The sequence below is a fragment of the Eulemur rufifrons genome, chromosome 27 (genome assembly GCF_041146395.1).
Source record: "Eulemur rufifrons isolate Redbay chromosome 27, OSU_ERuf_1, whole genome shotgun sequence".
Classification (NCBI taxonomy): domain Eukaryota; kingdom Metazoa; phylum Chordata; class Mammalia; order Primates; family Lemuridae; genus Eulemur; species Eulemur rufifrons.
The window spans coordinates 16,265,901-16,288,221 of NC_091009.1; the positions used below are offsets into that span (position 1 = coordinate 16,265,901).

General features: G+C 52.7%; 1 protein-coding gene across 3 annotated transcripts in view; it reads right to left on the reverse strand.

The window, feature by feature from the left end:
• Window positions 1-22,321, reverse strand: part of CACNA1E (calcium voltage-gated channel subunit alpha1 E) — a 310,878-nt gene that overhangs the window by 54,513 nt on the left and 234,044 nt on the right. For 2 of the 3 annotated variants that reach the window (XM_069459671.1, XM_069459670.1), the window contains exons 16-25: window positions 21,852-21,969; window positions 19,121-19,188; window positions 17,498-17,595; window positions 13,171-13,227; window positions 11,375-12,025; window positions 10,704-11,014; window positions 8,174-8,333; window positions 6,886-7,015; window positions 6,109-6,168; window positions 5,261-5,367 (exon numbers count right to left, since the gene is read on the reverse strand). In XM_069459671.1, the coding sequence (XP_069315772.1) occupies window positions 5,261-5,367; window positions 6,109-6,168; window positions 6,886-7,015; window positions 8,174-8,333; window positions 10,704-11,014; window positions 11,375-12,025; window positions 13,171-13,227; window positions 17,498-17,595; window positions 19,121-19,188; window positions 21,852-21,969 (1,760 nt within the window). The remainder of the gene's footprint in view (window positions 1-5,260; window positions 5,368-6,108; window positions 6,169-6,885; window positions 7,016-8,173; window positions 8,334-10,703; window positions 11,015-11,374; window positions 12,026-13,170; window positions 13,228-17,497; window positions 17,596-19,120; window positions 19,189-21,851; window positions 21,970-22,321) is intronic. The other variant, XM_069459672.1, reaches the window with a different exon arrangement.

Consider the following 22,321-nt stretch of genomic DNA (forward strand, 5'->3'; position numbering starts at 1 on the left):
CCGTCTGGCTCGGTGGTAAATGGGTCTTTCTTTGCATGAAGCAGGACTTTGTCCACTGTGCCCCCCACCCCCGCTATGAGATTAATATGTAGTCACAGCTTCCTTTGGGAGACTCCTCTTTCAGTTCTAAAAGAACAGAAGCTGTCAAGAGAGAAGTCCCCTAGGCAGTGCTTGAGGTGTGAGAGAACTGCCACAGACAGGTAGCAGAGGACAGGAGGAAAAGACAGACAGGTTTAGAGGGAAACGTTTACTCTGCTGTTTCTATGGATATTCTGTGACTCTTCAGGACCCTTCCAAATCGAAAATCATCTGGTCTATGCACTGGCTCTGCTGCCACGGCTGGTTCTGTGTGCATTCAATAGACCTCATCCATCTCAGCGACTAGGGCACAGTGTCAAGTGTCAGGAAAGTGACATAGTTCAATGAAAAGAATGTAATAAAAGCTAATGTGGGAACCCCAATTCCTTCTGGCATCAAGAGGCAGATTAACTCATGTATTTCATTTCTGCCTAAGGAATGGATAATGAAAGGCCAAGGCTGTCCGGGAGCCAGATCCCCCGTGTACCAGGGAGTCCTGTCCTCACCTCGTGCCCTGCTACGGTAGCAAACAGCAACGGGCAGCTTTGTCGTCAGCTGCCAGCGTGACTCTAATTGATGCAAAGGCCATGGTAAGTCCCAAAGTGGGGGAGGAGGTGGGAGCAGATCACTATTTTTCTATTAAACCATTTGTGCGGATAAGCAATTATAAGCTGCAAGTTTACTCCTCAGGATCCAATCCAGGAGAACTCAACTGCTGATTTGAGTTGAGCTAGGCAAATAACATGTTGTAGGGCAGTGGAACCAGAGGGGGAGGGACCTGGGTTGGAAAGTAGGTATCTCACACACGCACAGAAGCTCCTGTCCTCTTCCGCATTTCCCCTCTAGAGATTCAGTCCCTGCCCACCTGCCTGCCCAAGTCCCTTCACTGAACGTGAACGACGTGACACATGAAGACGCATCCTCACTGTGCTGGATCCTTCGGGGCTCACGATTGCAGTCTGCATGGTTACCTGACTTTGCTCCCAGGCAGCTGACTCTGGGGGTGCCCTGCAGTGAGGGCACGTGCCTGATGTGCAGATCCCCACAAATGCCAAGGCTGTAACCATCTCTGGCTCCCCACCCAGGAGGCCGGGAAGCAGAAATGGTGGCAACAGGGTGTGCGGAAATTGGGAAAAGCAGGTTCTGGTTCTTCAGTAGAAAATACCACACAGAAGAATGCCCCTTCTTCGGAAAGAAAAAGATAAAACAGAAAGGTTTCACAGATCCAGCCACTCACCAGACTTCTCTTGAAACCTCAAAGTAGAAAAGGCACAGCCGAGGACATTTATAGTTGGCAAACACTCTGTGTCTCCACGTGGCCCAGAAAGCAGGGTGTCGCAGGCCGGTGGGATCGGGGAACGCTGAGCCCGACCCTTTGCCACAACTCTGCCCGCCTCCCTACAGAGAGGCTGGGCTTAAGGACGGAGACCTGAGTGTTCTTATAAATGCTTTATAATGTAAAAGTGGACTGGCAAGAGCAGAAAGTGCAATATGGGTATCTTTCCATTTCTTTTCTGACCCACTAGGATGCCCACACTTACAAAAGAATCCCCTTCCTCCTCAAACGTCAATTGAGTTCTCAAATGGCATTTGTCAGGTTTACATTATAAAGAATCCCTTTACTTGATGTATGTAGGTGGGGAGAACAGATTTCTCTCCAGCCACTACATACACAACATATATGCTTGTAGAAAACATACATGAGGGCAGGCGCAGACCTCTGCAGGGGAAGGACTCGGGACAGTGCAGCTTTCTTTGAGAATTCAGCTAGAGGTCATTCCCTCCCCTTGGTTGAGGGCATCGCTCCTGGGAGTCGGGCGGGGTTCTGAGATGGCTCTGGCTGGCAGTGGTGAAAGGGATGCCAAGTCACCTCTTGTTTCTGGGGAGCCACAGAAACACGCTACCATGGCAACCACGATCCGTAGCTCAAGTTGAATAAGCAATAGCCTTTGCAGGAGCCTCCTCAGTGAGGCGAGGTTCAATTTCAAGGACAGAAAGAAACTAGGACAGGAGCCAGGTTATCTGAATGGTGGATATTCACAGAGGCAAATACATGGGATGAGACAATGAAAGTTGTAACCTTGAGGAGAGAGAGACTCGACAAACCTGCAGACAAACCCACATGTGACTTCCTGCTGGCCTGAGCCCCTGACCAGGACGAGGCTCAGGTTAAGTGACTTTACTCCACCATCTGCCCCAGGCCAGACGGGACTCTGGCTGACCCTGTCAAAGTGACGGGAGAGCTGAATTCTCGGGTGCCACTCAGGAGGAGAGGGGGACAGCTGAGTTGGAAGCGTGGGCACACGAGCGAGAGGAAGCATTACCCGGACCTCAGCAGATGTGATGGCGGCCAGAGGAGGGGAGATTGGGAACCTGTTCCACGAGCAGAGAAAGGGGAGCAGGAATAGGCATGGTAAGCTTGGAAGGATGGTGACAAAAGAAGAAAATGGAGAAGGGTGAGCAGGTACCATCTACATTTCAGAGAGAAATGAAGGGAGAGTCCAAGAAGTGACATCACTGAAAGCAAGTGATGGATCAGAACTCTCAATCCATCACGTAAGCTTGGATCCCAGAACAAGGGGGTTCCTGGAGTCCCCTGCACTGTACCTGGTCTGAGGACCAAGAGAGAGGCTTCAGCTCCGGGGCTGTTAAGGCTTCCCCTGCCACCAGCACCAAAGCCACCACCGCCATGTTTCAAAGGACACAAAGAAAGAACAAGACAGATGACAACCCTACAGCACGTCATCACCGCTCTGGGGCTGAGTAGAGACAGCTAGACTGTGGACATGGGACAGGCAGGCAGAGGCTGCCTCTACAATGTACCTCCTAAGCTGGGCGTGGTGGCGCACACCTGTAGTCCTAGCTACTTGGGAGGCTGAGGTGGCAGGATGGTTTGAGCCCAGGAGTTTGAGACCAGCCCAGACAACATAGCGAGATCTCACCTCTGAAAAGCTAAAATAATGTAAAATAAAATAAAATGCACCTCCCTCCCCACACTGGCACCAACACATGGGCCTGGTTACCAGGTACACAGGCACAGGTGTATGGGGGGGTATATATAAAACAAGCAGCTCTTGGACAAGCCTGTGCACATCTCCAACTCTTTACATACATTGTGCATCAGCACATACTCTGCTCCTATATTTGGAGCTCCTATATTTGGTCTCCCAAGATATGATGGATAAGGAAGGGAATTAACATTTATTGATCACCCACATGACGTCATGCCCTGTGCTAAGCACTATTACGTACATTATTTTATCTCCATTTTAGAGGCAAGAAAGTAGAGTTAGGAGGGTTAATATTTGCTGTGTGGCTCAAGGACACAGAGGAACGTAGAGGGGCTGAGACTCAAATGAGGGCCTAGATGGCTCCACAGCCCCTCCCTTTCTGGCCACGCTGCCTTGTCACCTCAGTGGGCTCTGTTCTTCCTAAAGGTGGGGTGGCTCCTTTCCTATGCGCTTCTCTCTCCTTGGACTTTATCCTTCAAACAGAGATGAATTACTTTGGTAAGATCAAAATAAGAACAATTAGTGAATAACATATCCAAATGAATTGATAAGGCAAGAAGGGAACTTGACCTTTTAAGAACCCAAGGATAATATTTATCTCTAATAAAAAAGGTGGGTCTCCTTAAGACAAAGGCAGACTTTAACGCGTCTTTCTAAGGAGGAGGAAGAGGAGCTGGAGTCCCCTTGGGAGACTAGAGTTGCTTTTCTTTTCATCTTGCTGTGAGAATCCGTACAGGGTTCAGATGCCTGAGAAAATATCAAGCTTCTGTGACATTTCCCCAGGAACGGTCCAGCCAGCTCTGGTAGGAAGCTTTCCTTTTCAGAGGGACAAAAGTCATTCCACATGACTTGAGCGGGGTTAGCATGCTAGTGCACACAGGGACAAGGGACCCTGGCGTTACCTTGATTGTCAGCCCATTGCACACAACCCCCCTCCCTCTCCTTTGGGGGGTCCCTCATGACAGCAGGGAGCAATGCACACAGTCTATTTCCAGGTTCTGGGAGAATGCAGACTCTTAGCACAGCTGGGGACGTTTCACGTCTCTTACAGACAGAGCCCTCTGCCCTGGGCCACTGGAGAAACAGGCCTTCTTTACTCTCACCCACCACTTTTTGGAGAGGAAGGAGAAGAGAGGGAAGCAGACAGTGCTTGGGGAGAAGGCAGGTTGCATGATCCCTTCCTAACCACTGGGAAGAGCAAAACCTATGGAGGAATTTTGCTCCTTTTATAGCTGCCATTAGCAATGGCGGCTCCCAAGTATTTTCCTTCTGCCTCGTCACACAGCGCCTCTAGCCTCGCTCAGATGACGCGGCTCCCACCTGCATTCAGAGAGACTGGAGGGACGGCTCAGGGACTGCTGTCACGCCACCTGGAAGAGGGTCAGGTTGTGCAGCGTGGAATAGGGGCAGACAGAGCCCCAAAGCTGTCACTGGGGCATTCAACACATCTGGTTAGGACGAAACATCCCTACTTCCTAGCTACACCCTAGAGGGCTAGAAGAGCCCTTCGCTTGGCTGGATTCCACAGGAAATGTTAGCATGGGGTTGAAAACCTGCTATAGCTGGATCAATGTGTGGATTAAAAAAAAAAAAAAAAAAAAACCCGAATGTAATGAACATGATTTAGTTGCCTGAATGGTTTAAGACTGATTTCCTAAGTGTGTTATCAAGGAAAGTTTGGAAGGTCTTTCCTTTTGGAGATTAAACATGATAATACATGCAATAGCTCTCATTTACCCCTGCTCATGGGCAGAAAAGCCCCCCATGCCTGGATTCTGTGATCCCCAACTCTGCTCTACCCTCCGCATCCTTCTTTCTTCCAAGCTGCTTCCTTGATTGACAAACATGAGAAATGAAAGGGCCCATCAGCCGTCCCTGGGTCCACCCCTGGGTGCATGGAGGCACTGCCCACATGGTGAGCACCTGCCCAAGCTCACTCATCTCCAAGAAAGGAGTCCTGGGCCTTGAACTTCTCCCTCCTCATGCTCCCTGTTCCTGCCACTTAGGGCACGTGGGCTGGAGCTGCGGGGCTCTCAGGAACTCTGCTGTGGGCAGCTAGGGAGCAGATTTCCAGGGCAGCACTCTTTGGCACCACTCTCTGGCCTCAAATCAGCCAGAGTCTCCAGAAAGAAGGGAGAAAAGGGAACCGAACAAGAAAAAGAGCCACTTACGCCAGAGCAAAGGCCACCAACGCGCCAACCACCACCACAAAGTCCAGGATGTTCCACAGGTCGCGGAAGTAGGACCCGTCCTGCAGGATCAAGCCCTGGTCTATCATCTGCAGAAGAAGGGTGTGAACAGCCACAGATGAGCCTGGGAGGTGTGGGCAGCACTGGCCCTGAGACCTGGTTCATGATGGCAACACTCTACTGCCACCATCTCCACAACTGACCCTACGCTGGGACCTGAAGAGCAAGAGGGTAAGTCCAACAGGCTCTCTCCACGCAACTCACAGCCACACAGGGTTTGCTAGACTCCGTGGTCACCACAGAGCCCTGCCATGTTTCTCCTTTCGCCAGTGGCTCACAGCACCACGCATTGCCACATAGGCATGGATGGTTAAAATCCCAGATGGGTAAGACTGGGGACAAGATGGTTAAAATACCAGATGGGTAAGACTGGGGACAAGACAGGCTGGTAGGGTGTTAGGGTGGCTGGAGGGGAAGAAGCGTGGTTGGTCCTAGAAGGAGCCAAGGAGGACTCATCTCTACCTACCCCCCGCACCTTGGCTCACACCCAGGTTCAGCCAGGGTGACTGGGGAGGGGAGCGCAGTCCCCACGCCTGTCTGCACGCCCACTGCCCGCCTCCTGCCTAGGCCACGCCCACACACATCCACAGTCACATCTGGCCAAGACACATTTCCTCAGGGTTCTGAAGCCAGACAAGGGGTGGCAGAGGCTCTACTGAGGTCTGTCATTGGCTAGTCAGTGGTAGCGTTGGGGTAGGGCCCTATCCTAGAGGAGCAGACAAATGACCCATCCAAACCCTGCAGCTCAGGTCTTCTCTAGAAGCTTTTACCTTTATAACCATCTCGAAGGTAAACACGCCAGTGAAAACGTAGTCAAAATACCTCAGGACCTGTAAGACACACGGTGGAGAGAAACAGGACCATGTGTGGCCACCAGGCTATACACGCTCCCGCGGGCCCACGGACACAGGAAGCCCCACGTGCCCACCCTGACCCACCCACCTCCGCCTCAGAACCCAGGCTTGGAATTGCAGCCGCCGCTTGGACCGAGGGACCAATGCAGGGAGGACAGGGGCCACGGGTCCTGCTGGGGCCATATCACCCAGTGGCCAGGCCTGGGCTGTTCCCTCTCCTTGGCCAGAACTTAAGTTCTTGGGTCTGAACTGGGCCACAAACCTCTTCCTCCAGTTCTGGCCCCGGACATGGAATCCTTGTCACCTCCCTCGTATCTCCTGACCTGTGCCTGGGGAGCCTGGGAGATGCCTCTATCATATTCCATATACATCATTCGTGGCCCTAGGTTATGCTGACATCTGAGCCCACAGAGGCCGCAGATGCCTATCGGAGCCTGGCTGGGTGGCGGTGCCCGGCCCCTGCTGTGGCACACGGGCTCACAGCGTGGGTGCCGGGAAGGGCTTGTCTGGGAACGGCTCATACTTCACACTGAGCAACAGGGATGGGCAATGTCTCAGCCCTTCCTTACTCCCCAGCTCCCTTCCTGCCAAACTCGGTGCACCCTAATGCTGGGATGGAGGGGTGGAGAGGGACTGGGATGGGATGAGTGGTGGGGCACTACAGAGGTTGGCAAATGGCTCCCGTGCACCCACTCTGTTGCGCTCCGAGTTGGTCAGGACGGGGTCCTCCGCTGCCAGGGCAATGCTGCTAGCTGCGATCACCAGGAGGATGCACATCTCGAAGTAGCGCAGGTTCACGATGTAGTGGCAGGCCCTCCGGATCCTGCGGGCGGGGGAGCCCTGCTGAGCTGGCCCCGCTTCCCTCCCAAACCCATCTAGGCTACTCCCCACCCCATTCCCACACACACGCCAGCCTCTTCCAGACAGCCAGGCCCTACGCCAAAGGAAGCCGCCAGGGACAGCAATTTAATTTCTCAGGCACCACCCTTGATTTAAAGCCCCCATGGAGGGAGGTAATCAGATTGGTTAGAGGCTGCAGCACGCAAGCCAAGATGCATTATCTGCAGACACGTCTGAGCCGCGGAGTGCAGCCAGCATCCGACGGCAAACTCAGGGCAGCTCTGCGGTGCCCTCCGCTGTAGCGCAATGTCTACTCTCCTACCGTAAGGAAACTGGGACGTGCCGAGTCAATTATAAAGAATTAAGAGACGTAAAAATAGACCTTGATTCTATGATTCCTGACGAAAGCAGTCACAGGTTCTCATGAGCCCCAGTTTATTCTAATCAAAGTAACTATCTCCTCTATTCTCCATTCCAGCCGTGGAGGGCCTGACATACCTTAACCCGAGGCCTGGCTCCTCCCTTCCCAGAGCGCCTGGACCCTGCCCACATGACCACCCAAGGCCGTCCTGTCTTCCCAGTCGCAGGAGCTGGTGTACGTCTTGCTCACGGCCAAGGCAGAAGGCAACTTCTCTTTCCAAATTCCTTCCTCCAGACTCTGCTCTTCCCCCCAAACTTCATGCTCCTACCTCTGCTCTGAGGAGCACGCACATGTCAACAATCCACATGTAGGCCAGTGGGACCCAAACTCTTAGATTCCAGTAGATGATCTGGTCATTCTAGGCTCTGTCCACTTCTTGGAATATGTGGTGACATGTTCTCAAGTAGTTTTACTTCCTCCCTCCCCCCTTGCCACCTACTGACCAAAGAATAGGTAAAGGGTCCTTTTCTCGCAACACTTCTCGTGCTAGCCTCTCCTAAGTTACTCTTTAGACTGTGGGCACAGAGTTCTGGGGCTGTTTCACTTAATGACCCACCTCACTCAGTGGGTACCAGATGCTCGATGTCTCGCCACACTGTACTGGGAAGGCTCAGGAAGGTGCCTGGGCCCCCATCCCTCCCCTTCTACCCATCACCCTACTCTGGCTCCAGCCCTGGCTGTGTACCCCAGCCTCCCCAAGGCAATGTGAGGGTGTCTTACGGGTTGGTGGTGCTGAAGATGAACATGGAGCTGTGGGGCACCATGGCTTTGCCTGTCTCGCGCTTCTCCTTCTTCTGCTTCTTCTTCTCCACCACCTCCTCATCCTCTTTGATCTCTGCCTCCTTCAAGGGGCTGGCTTCTCCATCAGTCTTATTGCTAACTGCAAGAGGAACACAGACTCTTCAGACACCTTGCTGCATGTGGGACGGCCCCTTCACACCCAGCGTGCACGGAGAGGATGAGAAAGGGCCCGGGGACACCCCTCACAGGCACGGGAGTACCTGCCCTTCCTCTCTCCTCATCCTCACCCCAATTTGTTGAGGAATAGCCTGTTGTGTCATATACATGGTGATGATCACGTTTCCCCTTTTATAGTTGAACTTTTACGATTTGGTAAACAGAATGGTGTTTCTGTTGTAAAGGTGACAAAGTTTAGATTTTATATCAAAACACTGGATTCTTTGTATATGTTCACTTACTGAATCTTCACATCAATACACCCAGAGCAGCATGTATTATTATTCCCATTTCAGAGATGGGAAAACTGAAGTGCAGGGAATTTAAGAACCTTTCCTAAGACCATATAGCTTTCTGCCTTAAGGTCCTATAAATCCTATGTCCTGTCAACGAAATCGCCCCGCAGTGGAAGATTTCAAGAAACCATTACTCTGTGTGCGGCTGGCTTTCTGGCTGTGCTTTTTCTGGCTATGACTGATGGAGAAATGGGGATACAATATTCATGTGATATGGGTCCACGACTGCATTCCGGGATCGGGAGGACGAAGGAGCCCGAGGTCACATGCAGCTCTCAGGCTGCCACCCTGTCTCCATATGCAAGTCCCAGTGTCGGGCAAGCTGGCAAGGGGCTGAGGCTGCCCGAGTGGGGGAGGGGACTCCGTCAGCCTGCCCCGCTGCTCTCTGTTCGGTGATGGCTCTACCCTGGTGCTCTGTGTCCACCGTGGACCTCTGCAGTGCTGGCCCACGCCAGGGCCTTCTAAAAGGTCAGTCACGTGAAGCATCCAAAAGCCTTCCTATAACGTGCTCTTACCTCACCAAGGCCACAGACTAGCCCTGAAATGGGAGCAGAGGGAAGACCAAGCTTTCTTACTGTTGTTTCTCATAAAGGAAGGTCCAAAATGTCTCTTATTTATGAGCGCACAAAAGCAAACAGACACCAAGAGAGGCTGTGAGTCTGAGACGCTGGGACAGGCCTAAGTGAAGCCCAGCAAGTGCCAGACATGGGAGGTTTCATTTTTTAAATCAGTGTCAGCATTTTGCAGGTAGAGAATGTGAACGGATGGAGATGGAGGAGCGGAAGAAGAAGAACAGGGAGAGGAAACGACTGTCGCGTGCAGAGAAAACTATGGAAAGAGTGGGAGGAAAACAAGCAAGGTGGAGGCCTTGGTCACAATTCGGAGGTCACAGGGCACAGGTGGGATTAATGCAGAGACAGGGAGTACAGGGATGGCGTGTGGGGTCAGGGCACGGAGGGGACAGTAGATTAAGTGCTCTGTGTTTCCCTTTAAGGTTTCCGGGATTAACATCTGCTGCCTGAGCGAACTGCGATGGGGAGAACAGAGGACCTGTAACTAAAAGCTCCTCGGAGAAAAGAGTTGATAAGAGTAATAGACTGGCCAGGTGCGGTGGCTCACGCCTGTAATCCTGGCACTCTGGGAGGCCGAGGCGGGTGGATTGTTTGAGCTCAGGAGTTTGAGATCGGCCTGAGCAAGAGCGAGACCCCGTCTCTACTAAAAATAGAAAGAAATTATCTGGCCAACTAAAATATATATATAGAAAAAGTGAGCCGGGCATGGTGGCGCATGCCTGTAGTCCCAGCTACTCGGGAGGCTGAGGCATTAGGATTGCTTAAGCCCAGGAGTTTGAGGTTGCTGTGAGCTAGGTTGACACCACAGCGGCACTCACTTTAGCTCAGGCAACAAAGCGAGACTCTGTCAAAAAAAAAAAAAAAAAAAAAAAAAAAGTAATAGAATCATAAAATGTTAGTACAGGGACTAGGCCTCAGAGGTCACTTAGTTCAACACTCTCACTTTACAGATGACAAACAGAGGCCTTGAGAGACACAGAGGTTTTTTCTGGTGCCACTCACTGAGCAGAGCCAGGGCCAGAAAGCGCCCTCCTGCCACCGCCCACCCGGTCAGGGGCTCCCTAACCTGCCTGGCAGCAGAGCACCCTGGAGGGCTCAGGGAACGCCATCAAATAGGCGCACATCAAATCCACTCGTTTGTAGCAGGGTACAAAATCACATATGATCACTCTGAAAACTGTAGGGTGCTCACAGGGGCCAAAAGCTTAAGGAAATTTTACGGGCAAAATTTAAGATTGAGAAAACTCTAACTTATTTTTTCTCTGCACACTGGAAAACAACTGCCACTAATTTTCACTTGCTGAAGAATGATTTCCTCCTGCCGGGGGTGCCTTCTGAGCGGGCCTACCAGAATGACTAGAGATCACTATCCCCGACCCCCAGCAGTGCGGGTGGTGGACGGAGGGGACCAGGACGCGCTCTCACTGTGCACCACTGTCGAGTCCACCAAGGGGCCCACGTCGGGGATGGAGACAGCGACGCTGGTGCTCTCGGTGGTGGCCTTGTCCTTGCTGACCGTGATGCAGGAGAGGTCAGGCTCGCTCTGGCTGACAGCCCGGCCCATGTCCAGCTGCACGTCCCCCAGCAGGGCCTGCTCACTGCTGCCTTCCGGCTCCTCCGTCAGCGCCGCGCCCTTCCCCACGTCCAGCTCGGCACGGGGCAGCACCGGGACCGTGTCAGCCTCCTCGAGCGCTCCCGCCAGCCCGGAGCCTCTGGCCACCATCAGGCTGTTGGTCCTGCGAGGAGATGGGGGACAGAGCTGGTGCTCAGAGCCCTTCCAAAATGGCTGACCCACCTGGCAAGGGGGGCAGGCAGGGGAGCTTAAGAGCAAGTGGCCTCCGCTGCCTCCCCCCACCTGGCCAGGCAGACGGGAGCTGAGACCTGGGCTATGTCTGCTGCTGTATTCCCACCCATGCCCGGGAAGAACAAAGCCTAGTTTCCATTGGGGACAGATCTCATTGCCCTGTTATATTTATCTATCAGCATCATCTCCATTTCGTAAAAGGGGAAACTGAGGCTCAGACAGGCTTACACTGAAGAACTTCCGACACCAGCCCATGCTATGTGCCTCCAGGGCACTCCTGTGACTCAGTTACCTCCTTAAATCCTGGGCTCGCTCTTCCTGGATCGTGGGCTCCTTGCCCCCGTGGCCGCCCCTGGGCTCGTGGTCCTTCTCCCCGTCGGCAGGCCCAGCTTCGTCCAGACTCCGCTCCTGGCTGGCGGACCTGCTCCGGGAAGCCGAGGCCGACTCCTTGCCTTCCGTCCGGACGCGGCGGTGCCGGCTGCGCCGCTGGCTCTGCCTGTGCCTGGCACGGTCCTCGAAGGTCACCACGGCCTCTCCTCCCCCAGACTCCTGCTGGGTCGGGTCACAGTTCCCGTGACAGGGCCTGGCCAGCCATGGTGGCTCCCGTCTGCCCAGGGACAGGGGGCTCCTCTGGTTGTCCAGGGTGCTGGACAGGTCCCCTCCGTCCCCCTTGAGGGACCCCCCGCGGCTGATGCGCTCCTCCTCGCATTTCTCCAGGCCCAAACCCAGGGCCAGGCCCTCAATGGCCCTGGGCCTCCGGTAGAGGCTGGGGTGGGCGTTGAGCGGGTTGAGGGGGCTCAGGGGGTTGAGCGGGTTGAGGGGGTTCATCGTGGGGGCCTCCTCCTTGTTGAGGGCCTCCTGGCTGGACATCTGCATGTGCCGCCTCAGCTGGCTGGTGCGCTGCTCCCACACCGACATGTGGTGCCGGCGCCTTCGCTCCCGCCTGGCAGAGGGGACAGGGCGAGGGCCGCAGTCAGAACCTGACAGCCGCAGGCCAGGGAGAGCGGCCGCAGGGGCCGTGGAGAGGGCGGGACACACGGCGGGGGAGAGATGGGAGCGCCCGGGACCGCAGACAGGAAGCACAGAGAGATGTGCGGAACAGGGCGGGCCACGCGTGAGCGGGGCGTCGGGCAGTGCCTGCAGCCTGGGGGTCTGCACTCTAATCCCCGCTTTGCAGCGGCTGAGAGCCGGGCAGGGGTCAGCCCGGGGCTGAGGTCCCAGCACAGAGGTCTGCCACGCCTTCACCCCCTGCTCGCCTTGCTTGCTGGGCATCAGCCTGCGCCTACTCTGTGCCCACCAACGGCCCTCGATTTAAGGTCAGAGACCTTTCCTCTTCCTCTCCCCTTCCTCTCCTTTCCTTCTCAGATCCCAGCCTGGGGTAACAAGGGCCGAGACTGCCAGATGCTAGCGAAGGGTAAGAACAGTGGCCAGCGGTCTTCTTACAAAGTCTTGGCCGCACCCTCACGAAGGAAGAGTCTGTGGGTCTCTGCCACAGTCGCTAAGGAACCACCGAAGACTGTATGTGCAGAGAGCCCCATCGGCTCATACTCAAGCCACTCTCGAACACTCAGCTTGGGGGCCTCGGTGAACATTCGCGTGGCAGCAGGAACGCACGAACGTGATGCACACAGGAGAGCACACAGGAGTGGGCTCCCTGGGCCAAAGGGCAGTCACCTACTCCTTCCCTCACCTGTGCCTGTGGACGCACTCCTACACACTGTTAAGGGGACACTCACATGTACCCACACGCACCCTCACGAGGCCCACGCATAGCTGGACGCCGCAGCCTACGTGAAAGGGACACCCCCCGACACTAATTACCAGCACCAACAGATGCCCACTCCCAGGCCAAACAGAAGAGTGAACAACACACGGGGTCACATACTTGAGACACACACTATATAAGCACACATTGAAAAGTGCAGAAGGGCATATCCACAGACCAGGTGCACGGAACACACACGCACACGCCAAGGCACACACTGACATGCACACCTACTGCCACTTTGTCCATGGCAAGGACAAAGACACATTGTCCCCGCGCCCACACGTAACCACTCACAAACACGCAAACCGGTACACACATACAGGTGGCTGCTGCGTGGCTCCCACATCGACATGTGGTGTCTTCTCCTTCTGTCTCTTCTGGGAAAGAAAAACGAACAGGTTCAGTTCACCCCAACCTCTAGGACCCTCACGCCCCACAGCCACCAGATTTCCAGAGGGCAGCACAGAGTCCCCCGAGTGTCCACTGGTTCTCCGTGTGCCTGCTTGCCTTCTGCAGGCTCCCAACCTTCAGCTCTCTGGCAGAGTGACTTTTGGTTCCTTGCTATGTGCAAATACATGGATCTCAGTTGTGAAGCACACATGCAGAGACGCAAAGGATATACCATCTCATTCGGTATTCAGCTTCAGATGCCCAAACGTCATGCCCTGCAGGCACTCACACTCTCACCCACACACCCTTCGGAGACCTATTTTGGAAATCCCATGAACCGTGATGAGTGTATTCCCCCTCCCGAACCATTTCTAGACTGCCACGGCACATTCACATGGGTAAAACTGCCTAGCTCGTCACTCCATGGCAGATCCTGACTCAGTTTCACAAAGCAAGCAGGGGAACAAATGCTGCGCCATGCATACTGTCGAGGCAACAAATCAGCCTGTGGCCAAAGGCAGCGCCACCATCCCACAGGCCACCATCCATGGACTCCAGGATGTGAGTGGTGCCCCCTCCATTGGTGCAATGCAGTGGCCCCGTCCAGAGGCCTTGAAGGCTCAGTCTGTTCAGGTGGGTAAAGCACAGTATCGACCTGCTTACCCTCATGCAGAGAAAAATCTCTTCCACACACACACTACGTCCTTTCAAATCCAAGGTCGGAGTGCCAGGCTGTGGGCGGTGCCTGTGAAAGCGGACAGGGTACCTGGTACAATGAGCCTATTAGCACAGGGCAGATGCTCAGGTGGAGGACGACATGTCTGGGATGTCCTTGGAGTGACCCCACCCCAGTCACTGTGCTGACAGACCCAGTGCAGCCCAGGGGGCCCTGCTTCGACCTGGGAAGTTGGAAAATGCTGCTCCTTCCCTGATAAAACTGACACCTACCAATGGAGAACACGCGGGGCAAGCTGACAGTGCTCAGCCACCAGACTGCACACATCTGCAGGGGAGCCCGATCAATGCAAGGGCGGCGTGGAGGGAGCAGACACGTAGCTGGCCTGGGCCTCCCTGTGAGGGTCTGGAAGGGCCACAGGGCACATGCGTGTGGCCACCCAGAAGCACCCACTGATGCAGACATCACTGTGGAGAAGCCGTGAGCTCCTCAACCGAACCCATCCTCGAGCATGGGCAGCCTGCGATGCAATGAGGCGCGGGTGGGGGTGGGAGGGCCAAGCAGCACGGGGAGCACGTGGGAATAGAAGCACACGCTCCAGACAGGCAGCGTGCGCTGCTAGGAAAAAGCACGTCACACCATCTATTTGCAAATGCTCAAATATTCAAAAACCAGCCCTCCAGCATGTGTGTAAGAGTATAGGTATACGGAAAGATTCTCTCTCACACACACATGAACATGGACATACATACACACACATACACACACACACCAGGCAAAAGAGACCAAACTTTCCCACACAAATTGGACACACACTTCAAACTCCCCTTCACCTCTCTGCTCACACATGCAATCATTCAGATTTATACTCGTCATTTAGATCACACAGAGTAGCATCCTCTTGTCGCCAACTCGTGTGAACGTGACGTCATGTACACCCCACAGCAGCCTGGAGGAATAGGAAGGGCAGGTGGTCTTCTTCCCATTTCAAAGATGGAGAAACTGAAGTTCTGAGATCCTGAGTGGTTTTCTTTCCCAGGTCACAGAGCGTATTAGTGACAGAACTGTGACTAGCACTCAGGCACTTTGGCTTGTGACAATGTTCCTGCCATGTTTCTCTGTGGACAGTCCTGTTTGCATGTAGTTACACTGTAGTCCAGAAATTAGCAGGTTCACCTGAACACCTGGGCAGGGTGCACACACCTGAGCAGGGCGCACACACCCTGAGGTCACTCATGCCAGCAGCACCCACCCCACAGCAACCAAGGCCGGGGTCTCTGCTCACCATGGATGTCTGCAGCACCTTCTCCCACCTCGCTGTGCCCTGACGCACGCTCCACGCGGTTCCCACAGCCCTGTGCCTACCCACATTTCATTCATTCTTTCATTCCATAAATAGTGAGTTTCTACTATGGGCCAAGCATCGTCCCAACTCACATCTCTCCAAACCCACTTCTCCCTAAGGCTGCCTTGTCTCAGTAAATAGAACCACCCACTCCTAAGTGACAGCCAGTCCTACCCATCCGCATTTTTGGATACCTGTGTGTGTGTGTGTGTGTGTGTGTGTGTGTGTGTTTAACCCAAATTCATAGGTTCAGAGAAGGTGGGGATAGAAACTACTCAAGACCCAGAGAATATTCTGGAAGGAAAGGAGTGTTTGGCATTTCCCTGTCAATCTTTAATGGTGTGGGGGAGGGGGGATTTTTTCCCCTCACTCACAGAGGAGGGTTCCAGAGGCCAGGCCTTCATAGCTTTGAAAGGTGAAGGCCAGACGATGACGGCCATGTGGCGAGGCAGGGCCCCATCACGTAACCCCAGTGTGCCCTACAAGATGACAGAGGCCACTCCGGAGCCCTTCACAGGAGCTCTGGGCAACCAAGGGCTCCTCCCTCTACCAGCCTCAGTGGTGACTGGGTGTGGTGCCAGGAGTTCCACCTCCCAGGGGTCTCAGACCCTCCCCCCCAGATACCCCAGGGCCCGAACTCATGCATGCCCAGAAGCAACAACAGGAATCCGTGCTTCTATAGTTCCTTCTTAGCCTCTCCACAAACACCTCCTCTCTCACCATGCAGAGACCAGGCCCGCGCGGTGGCCCAGCCAGCTGCCCCGAGTTCTCCCAGCAACGACAGGTCCAGGCCAGGTCCCTGAAAGCCGGCACACTCACGGCACTACTCCATCCGCATCCTTCCTCTCCCTGATCCACTTCACCTGGATCCTGTTCCCACCTGGCCACTGAACCTGCTCTTGTCACTCACAGCTTTTGTTTTGCCAAATCCAACGATCCCTTTCCCATCCTCATCCTGCACGATCACTGAACAGTGTGCCCACTCCTCTTTCCTGCGGTTTTTCCTCTAGTCCCCAAGGCCACCAGGCTCCCTGCTCGTTCTCCTCCTCCTGGTTGCACCCCCTCCGTCTCCTTCGCTGGCTTCTCCTCTGCGAGACCCTCAGGCTGAGGGGCGCACTCAGCCTCCGTCCTTAGCCCTCCCTTCTCCGTCCCCACTCTCCCTAGGTTGTCTCACTCACCGATGGCTTAAATAACATCTACGTGCAAATGACTTCACCAAATCTTTATTTTAATCCTGCCTTCTCTTAGCTCCAGACTCATTTACCCAATGGCCTATTCAATACTTGGATACCTTAGAAGTATCTCAAATTGGATGTGGCCAAAACGAATTCTGGATGCCCACCATTCTCCAGGGATTCAGTAAATACCCCCTTCTCTCTACCCAGTGGCTTAGGCTGCAAAACCTTAAAATCTGGGACCAATTTTTGTTTCTTCTCTTTTTTTCCATCCTTACCCCTACCACGTGTAATCCATTAGCTCGCCCTCTAGCTCTCCCTCCCAAACAGGGATCGAATGGGATGGCTTCTCACCTCCTCCACCGCCACCACCCCAGTCTGGGCCACCATCATCTCCCACCCACTTTGCTCTCACAGCCAACTCTCTGCCTCCTGCCTCCACTCTTGGCCTCTACCGGCTACTCTCCACAGAACAGAGTGACTGTTAAAAGTATAAGCCAAAAGTACAAACCTTGTCATACCCATCCTTCCACCTTATGGCCTCCCATGATTCCAATTACAATAAAAGCTAAAATCGTCCACCTGGCCTTAAAGACCCCTCAAGGTGGCTCCTGCCCACCTCCCTGGCCTTGTCTCCTTCCATTCCTCTTATGCATAACACATCCGCCACACTGGACCTTGCTGGGGAACACGCTTCCTTCAAAATGTCACACGACTGCCTTTTACACATTTAGGTCTTTGCTTAAACATCACCTCCCCAGAGAAGCCCTCCTGGATTGCCCCAAGGCTCCCCCAGCTCCCATCCCTCTCTCCATTACGGCCTGTTTCATTTTTTTATAGCACCTGCCCCCATCTGAAATGATTTGTGTGTTTCTTATCTCCCTTGCTCACTGAAATGAAAGCTCCATGAGATCAGAGACTCTGTCTTGCTCACTGCCATATTCTCAGCGACAGTTCCTGGCGTGGAGCAGGTGCACTCCTGCAACCAGTAGCTCTGTGCGTTGATGGACTGCCTATCAGCACAGGAGCCTGGGGGTCGGTGAAGGGGGCAGTCGACTCACTCGATAGAAGGCATGTTGGGTGCGGACATCGGGCTGACCTCCTTGGCCTTCTGCAGCATGTGTTTCTGGTTGAAGGCCTCTTCTTCCTCTTGTTCATCCTAGACACAAAGCAGATATGGCTTTGCCTGGGACCTCCATGAAGGACAGTAGCTTCCCTTGGCTCTCCTGGTAGGAGATCTGAAGACCAGGTGAGTGAGGAAGGCAGAGGAAGAGGTTAAACGAGGCAGCATGAGGTTAAGGCGGCTCAGAGACTTCTGATGTCCAGAGCGCAGCCCCTGGGTAACAGCAGCCCCACGGCTCCCGCACTCTGCCCCGACAGGCTGGTCAGGACAGCCAGCGCCATTTACCCAGCCCTTGGCCCTCAGTGGAGCTGGCCATGGCCGTGGAAGTCAGTGCAGGAGCCGATGTTTCTCAGATGTTCTGCAGTGTCTGGAAGGGATGGAGCAGGGTCCTTCCAGGCTAGGCCCCCCGAGTCCAGCACTGAGGCTGAGAAGCTCCTCACGGTCTTCCCTGCACAGCTAAGTGGCCCCCTCTGGGCGCTCAGGCACAGACCTCATCCCTTCGCCAGCATTCCTGCCTCTAAGCGTCCCCTCTATGTTACGACACCAAGGAAAACCAGGCCAGGCAAGACGACTAGAGCTGTTAAGAATACACACAACCTCACAGCGTGCTGTGATTTTCACATACATTATTTTACTGGAACCCTGTACATTATTTTACTGGAACCCTGCAGTAGTCCTGTGACATATCCATGGCAGATACATCATTCCCATCCTACACATGAGGAAACCGACGTTAATGGAGATCAGGAGTCTGGCCAAAGCCCAAATAGCCAGTAAGCGGTGGATGTGGGACTCAAACCCAGTTTTTCAGATGCTAAAGCTGGCATTTTCCTTACCACACCGTGCAGAGGAAGACCCCCAAGAATGCAGGGATGAGTAAGCAACTCATCATGGAACACATGGAAGAAGCCCAGAAACATCACCAGGATGCTATGTGCCTCTGTCCCAAACCAAATTTGCATTGTACAGGGAGAAGAGTTTTACTCATCTCTGTAGACCATCCTTCTGCAGCTGGTACTGCCTCCTCCCCTGGGGAAATGAACCAGGAAGGAGAGGAGCAGCTCTTCGACAAATGTAGTATCTGCCTTCATTGAACTGTCCCCAGGATGACCATGGCCAGTGGAATATGGCCACAGCCCAGCGAACTGTGATGCCACTGGGTACTCTCACACCCAAACCCAGAAGGGTTAAGTCACATGATTTGAGTCACACAGTGGTAAGTCACAGTAGTAGAGGTGGAACTTAAATCCAGGGCTCTAGTGTTTTCTCAGTTCTCCATGATAACCCTGGAAAGAACCCCTTTGTGGGTTCCTAGATTAAGCTGTTATTCTCTGTATCCCGTGAGAAACCCAACCCAGGCTAGGCTGAGGCTCACCAAACTCAGTGAAAGTAAACCAGACCTCCTTCATGGGTGTGCCTCTCCAACTGTCCCAAAGCTTCCCAAAGAGGCCCCCCTGGCAGGCCTGGGTCTGACAACACAGACTTTTGGAGAAACCTCCAAAGGCCACAGGGTACCCAGGGGCACTAGAGAACCATCAGACCCCCAGAGAACAATGCTCACCTTGGTCAGCTCCTGGGCATTGGCCAGATTGTCCACAGCGATGGCCAAGAACACGTTCAGCAGCGTGTCTGGGGGTGACGAGTTAAGGATGGGCACGTAAGAAACACAAGTCTTTAGCAAAGCTGAGTGGGCACCTCCATGTCTTTTCTGCATGGGACAGTGGCAGGAGCAGAAGCTACCCAAAGAGTCACTGAAGCAGAGGCTGTGGGACGAGACACGGAGATGTCGTGCAACCCTGTTTGAAGCAGAAAGAGGATTTATCTTCCCTCCTTCCACATACCATCTCTTCACACAGGATGAAGAAATACCTGAATCAAACCACCTGGGGGGCCAGATGAGGTGAGGAGGCCTGTGATACTGTGAAATATACATTTGGCCTTCACCCTGTTTCTGAGCATACAGCCCCTAAAATTCCAAAGTGGTCTTTTTTATGCTAATGAGCGACTGATGGGTAGCAGCCCCTAGGTAGCTGCAGGATGGGGGCTGGTCATGGGGGAGAGGACCAAGGCATGATGAGAGGGTTGGAAATTTCAGCCCCACCCTTCAACCTCTTGGGAGGGGGGAGGGGCGAGGGGCTGAGGGTTGCATTGATCACCAATGGCAATGGCTTAATCAGTCGCGCCTATGTAATGAAGTCCTCCACAAACACACGAAGGACAGGGTTCAGAGAGCGTCCAGATAACTGAACACATGGAGGTCCTAGAAGGTGGCACACCCAGAGAGGGCATGGAAGCTCTGCACCCCTTCTCCCATGCCTTGCCCTGTGCATTTCATCTACGTCCTTTGTAATATCCTTTGTAATAAACTGGTAAATGTGTTTCCCTGAGTACTGTGAGTCACTCTACAAATTAATTGAATCCGAGGAGAGGGTTGTGGGAACCCTGATTTATAGCCAGTAGGTCAGAAGCGCAGGTAATATAACCTGGAGCCTGCGGCTGGCATCGGAAGCGGGGAGGAAGTCTTGGGGACTGAGCTCCCAACCCACGGGATCTGAGGCTATCTCCAGGTAGATAGCATCAGAATTGAATTAGAGGACACCCAGCTGTTGTCTGCTGCAGAATTATTGCTTGCTTGTTGGTGGGGGAAAAACCCACTCATGTGGACACAGAAGTCTTCTGTGTTGATTGTTGTTGAGCGAGAGAATGGAAAAAGCACTTAGAGTTTGTTTTTCCACACTCAAAAGGCCTGTAGACAGCTGTGGCCCCTGCCCACAGCAATAACAAATAAGAGGATCACTGAACAACAAGATGCGTAGGGAGCTCAGTGTAGGAGTTCATCTCCCATTTCTGGGAGGCTGGAATTGAATCCTACCCTAGGCCAATGGGCATCATGCTACGCTGTCCTTAAAGAGGAAAAGAAATGAGATTCTACTGCTCCCATCACTCAGCAGCTCTCCATAATGGGATGGTAACTTACTTCTCTCATTCCTCACGTTAGAGTCCCTGGAAGGTTTCCACGTTTCATTTAACAAAATGTCATAGAGCAGGCATGATCCACTAGGAAGTCCACTTCTATTCCATGCTCTAACCCCAGAAGTCCCGGTTTTCCAGCTGTCTTTTAGATTTATGTGTTGTGGAACATACAAATGATTCCAGCATAAAAAAGTCCAGCTCTGACTACTCTCAGAGTAACAGGAAAATCAAGGTGCCATTAAGATAGTGACATTGTGACAATGGACAGTGAGTCCATTTCTGCAACTCACTGAATAGCTTTCTTCTTATAAGTTTTTCATGTTTACTTTATGGCCTACTCTGACCCCTAGAAGTTTTCAGGGCAGGAAACTTAAAGAAATACCGCTTCTCTGTGAAACTATGGAAAATGGAAAAATATAGCTGCATCACATGGCTCTCCCTTTTTGCTCTGCTAATCCCAGTTCAAGGCAAATTCCACTTCCCCAAATATCTAACGATTGTAAAGAAGTTTGCAGTTCTAAGGCACAGTCAAATAAGTTATCTCATTTAATATTCACAACAAAGGAAATAAATATTGTTAGCTTCCTTTGAGACGTGAAAAATAGAAGCTCAGAGAGACTGCATGATTTTCCCAAGGCCACACAGCAGGTACGCAGACTTGCTGGGATTCAAACCTAAATCATCCTGATCTAGATCCTGTGACCAGGTTATGGGCGTTGGAGTTGGACAGACTTGGTTTTTAGTTTCCCTTTTCAATTTAGTAGTTATTTGACTTAATTAAGTTATTTCTTCTGTGTCTTATAAAGATTAAATGAAATAGTGCCTATCAAGAACTTAGTCCGTGGTCTCACATATAGCACAAATAAATATTAGCTATAATTAGCAGTAGTAGCACTAATCATAATACTAATATTTTAAAGATCTTCCTATGTGGCAGGTTCATGTTCTATATTAGCATGTAATTAATTCATTAGCATTATAATCTTTCTGCTATTTCAGTCTACAATGATCTCTGTCCTATTTTCCCCAGCACATAGTATTTCCAACCATTCAATGTAACAGCCTCATATGTTATTTTTTGTGTACATATAGATTTGGATAATACTCTATCTTGTTTATGGTTGTATTCTTGACCCAACTAGTGTACAAGTTCTGTAAGATAAGGATTCTTGTTTCTCTTAGTAGACTAAGCAATGCCCATGGCCCCTGCCCCTACCCACCCAGGCTCTACCACCAATACTACCACCACCTCCTCCTCCCTTCTCCCATGCTGGCCAAGAAAGGCGGGCAGCATGGGAGGACCATCTTAGAAAGGATACAGTTTCCAAACAAGGTGAGCACAATGAAGTAGATGGCTGACCACATGCCTGAGCTGACGCCCCCCTGGGAGCGGATACCATTGTACATCACCTCATTCCAGTCCTCGCCTGTCAGGATCTATGAAAGTAAACAACAGGCAGATCAGACACTTGGGTTGGTGAAGAAAATGGGACCAATGCAAAGGGCAAACTCTGGGCCTGGGTCTTTTCCATCCACCCCCCCTTGCTTGGCCATCCTGCCAGGGAGGAAAAAAACAGTTGTTACTTTGAATAATCCTAAACTTTTTTGGTGTTATGGAAGACATTTTTAGGCATTGAAAATGGAAGGAGAACATCAAAAAGAACAGTTCTATTCCTCAGACTACAGAGTGCCCCCTCCCACCTCCAGCTTTGCCAGGCCCTTGTGGAAATCAGACAGATTAGGTGGTCTGGCCATCACCCGCCTGTCCCCAGAGCTGCCCAGGTACAGT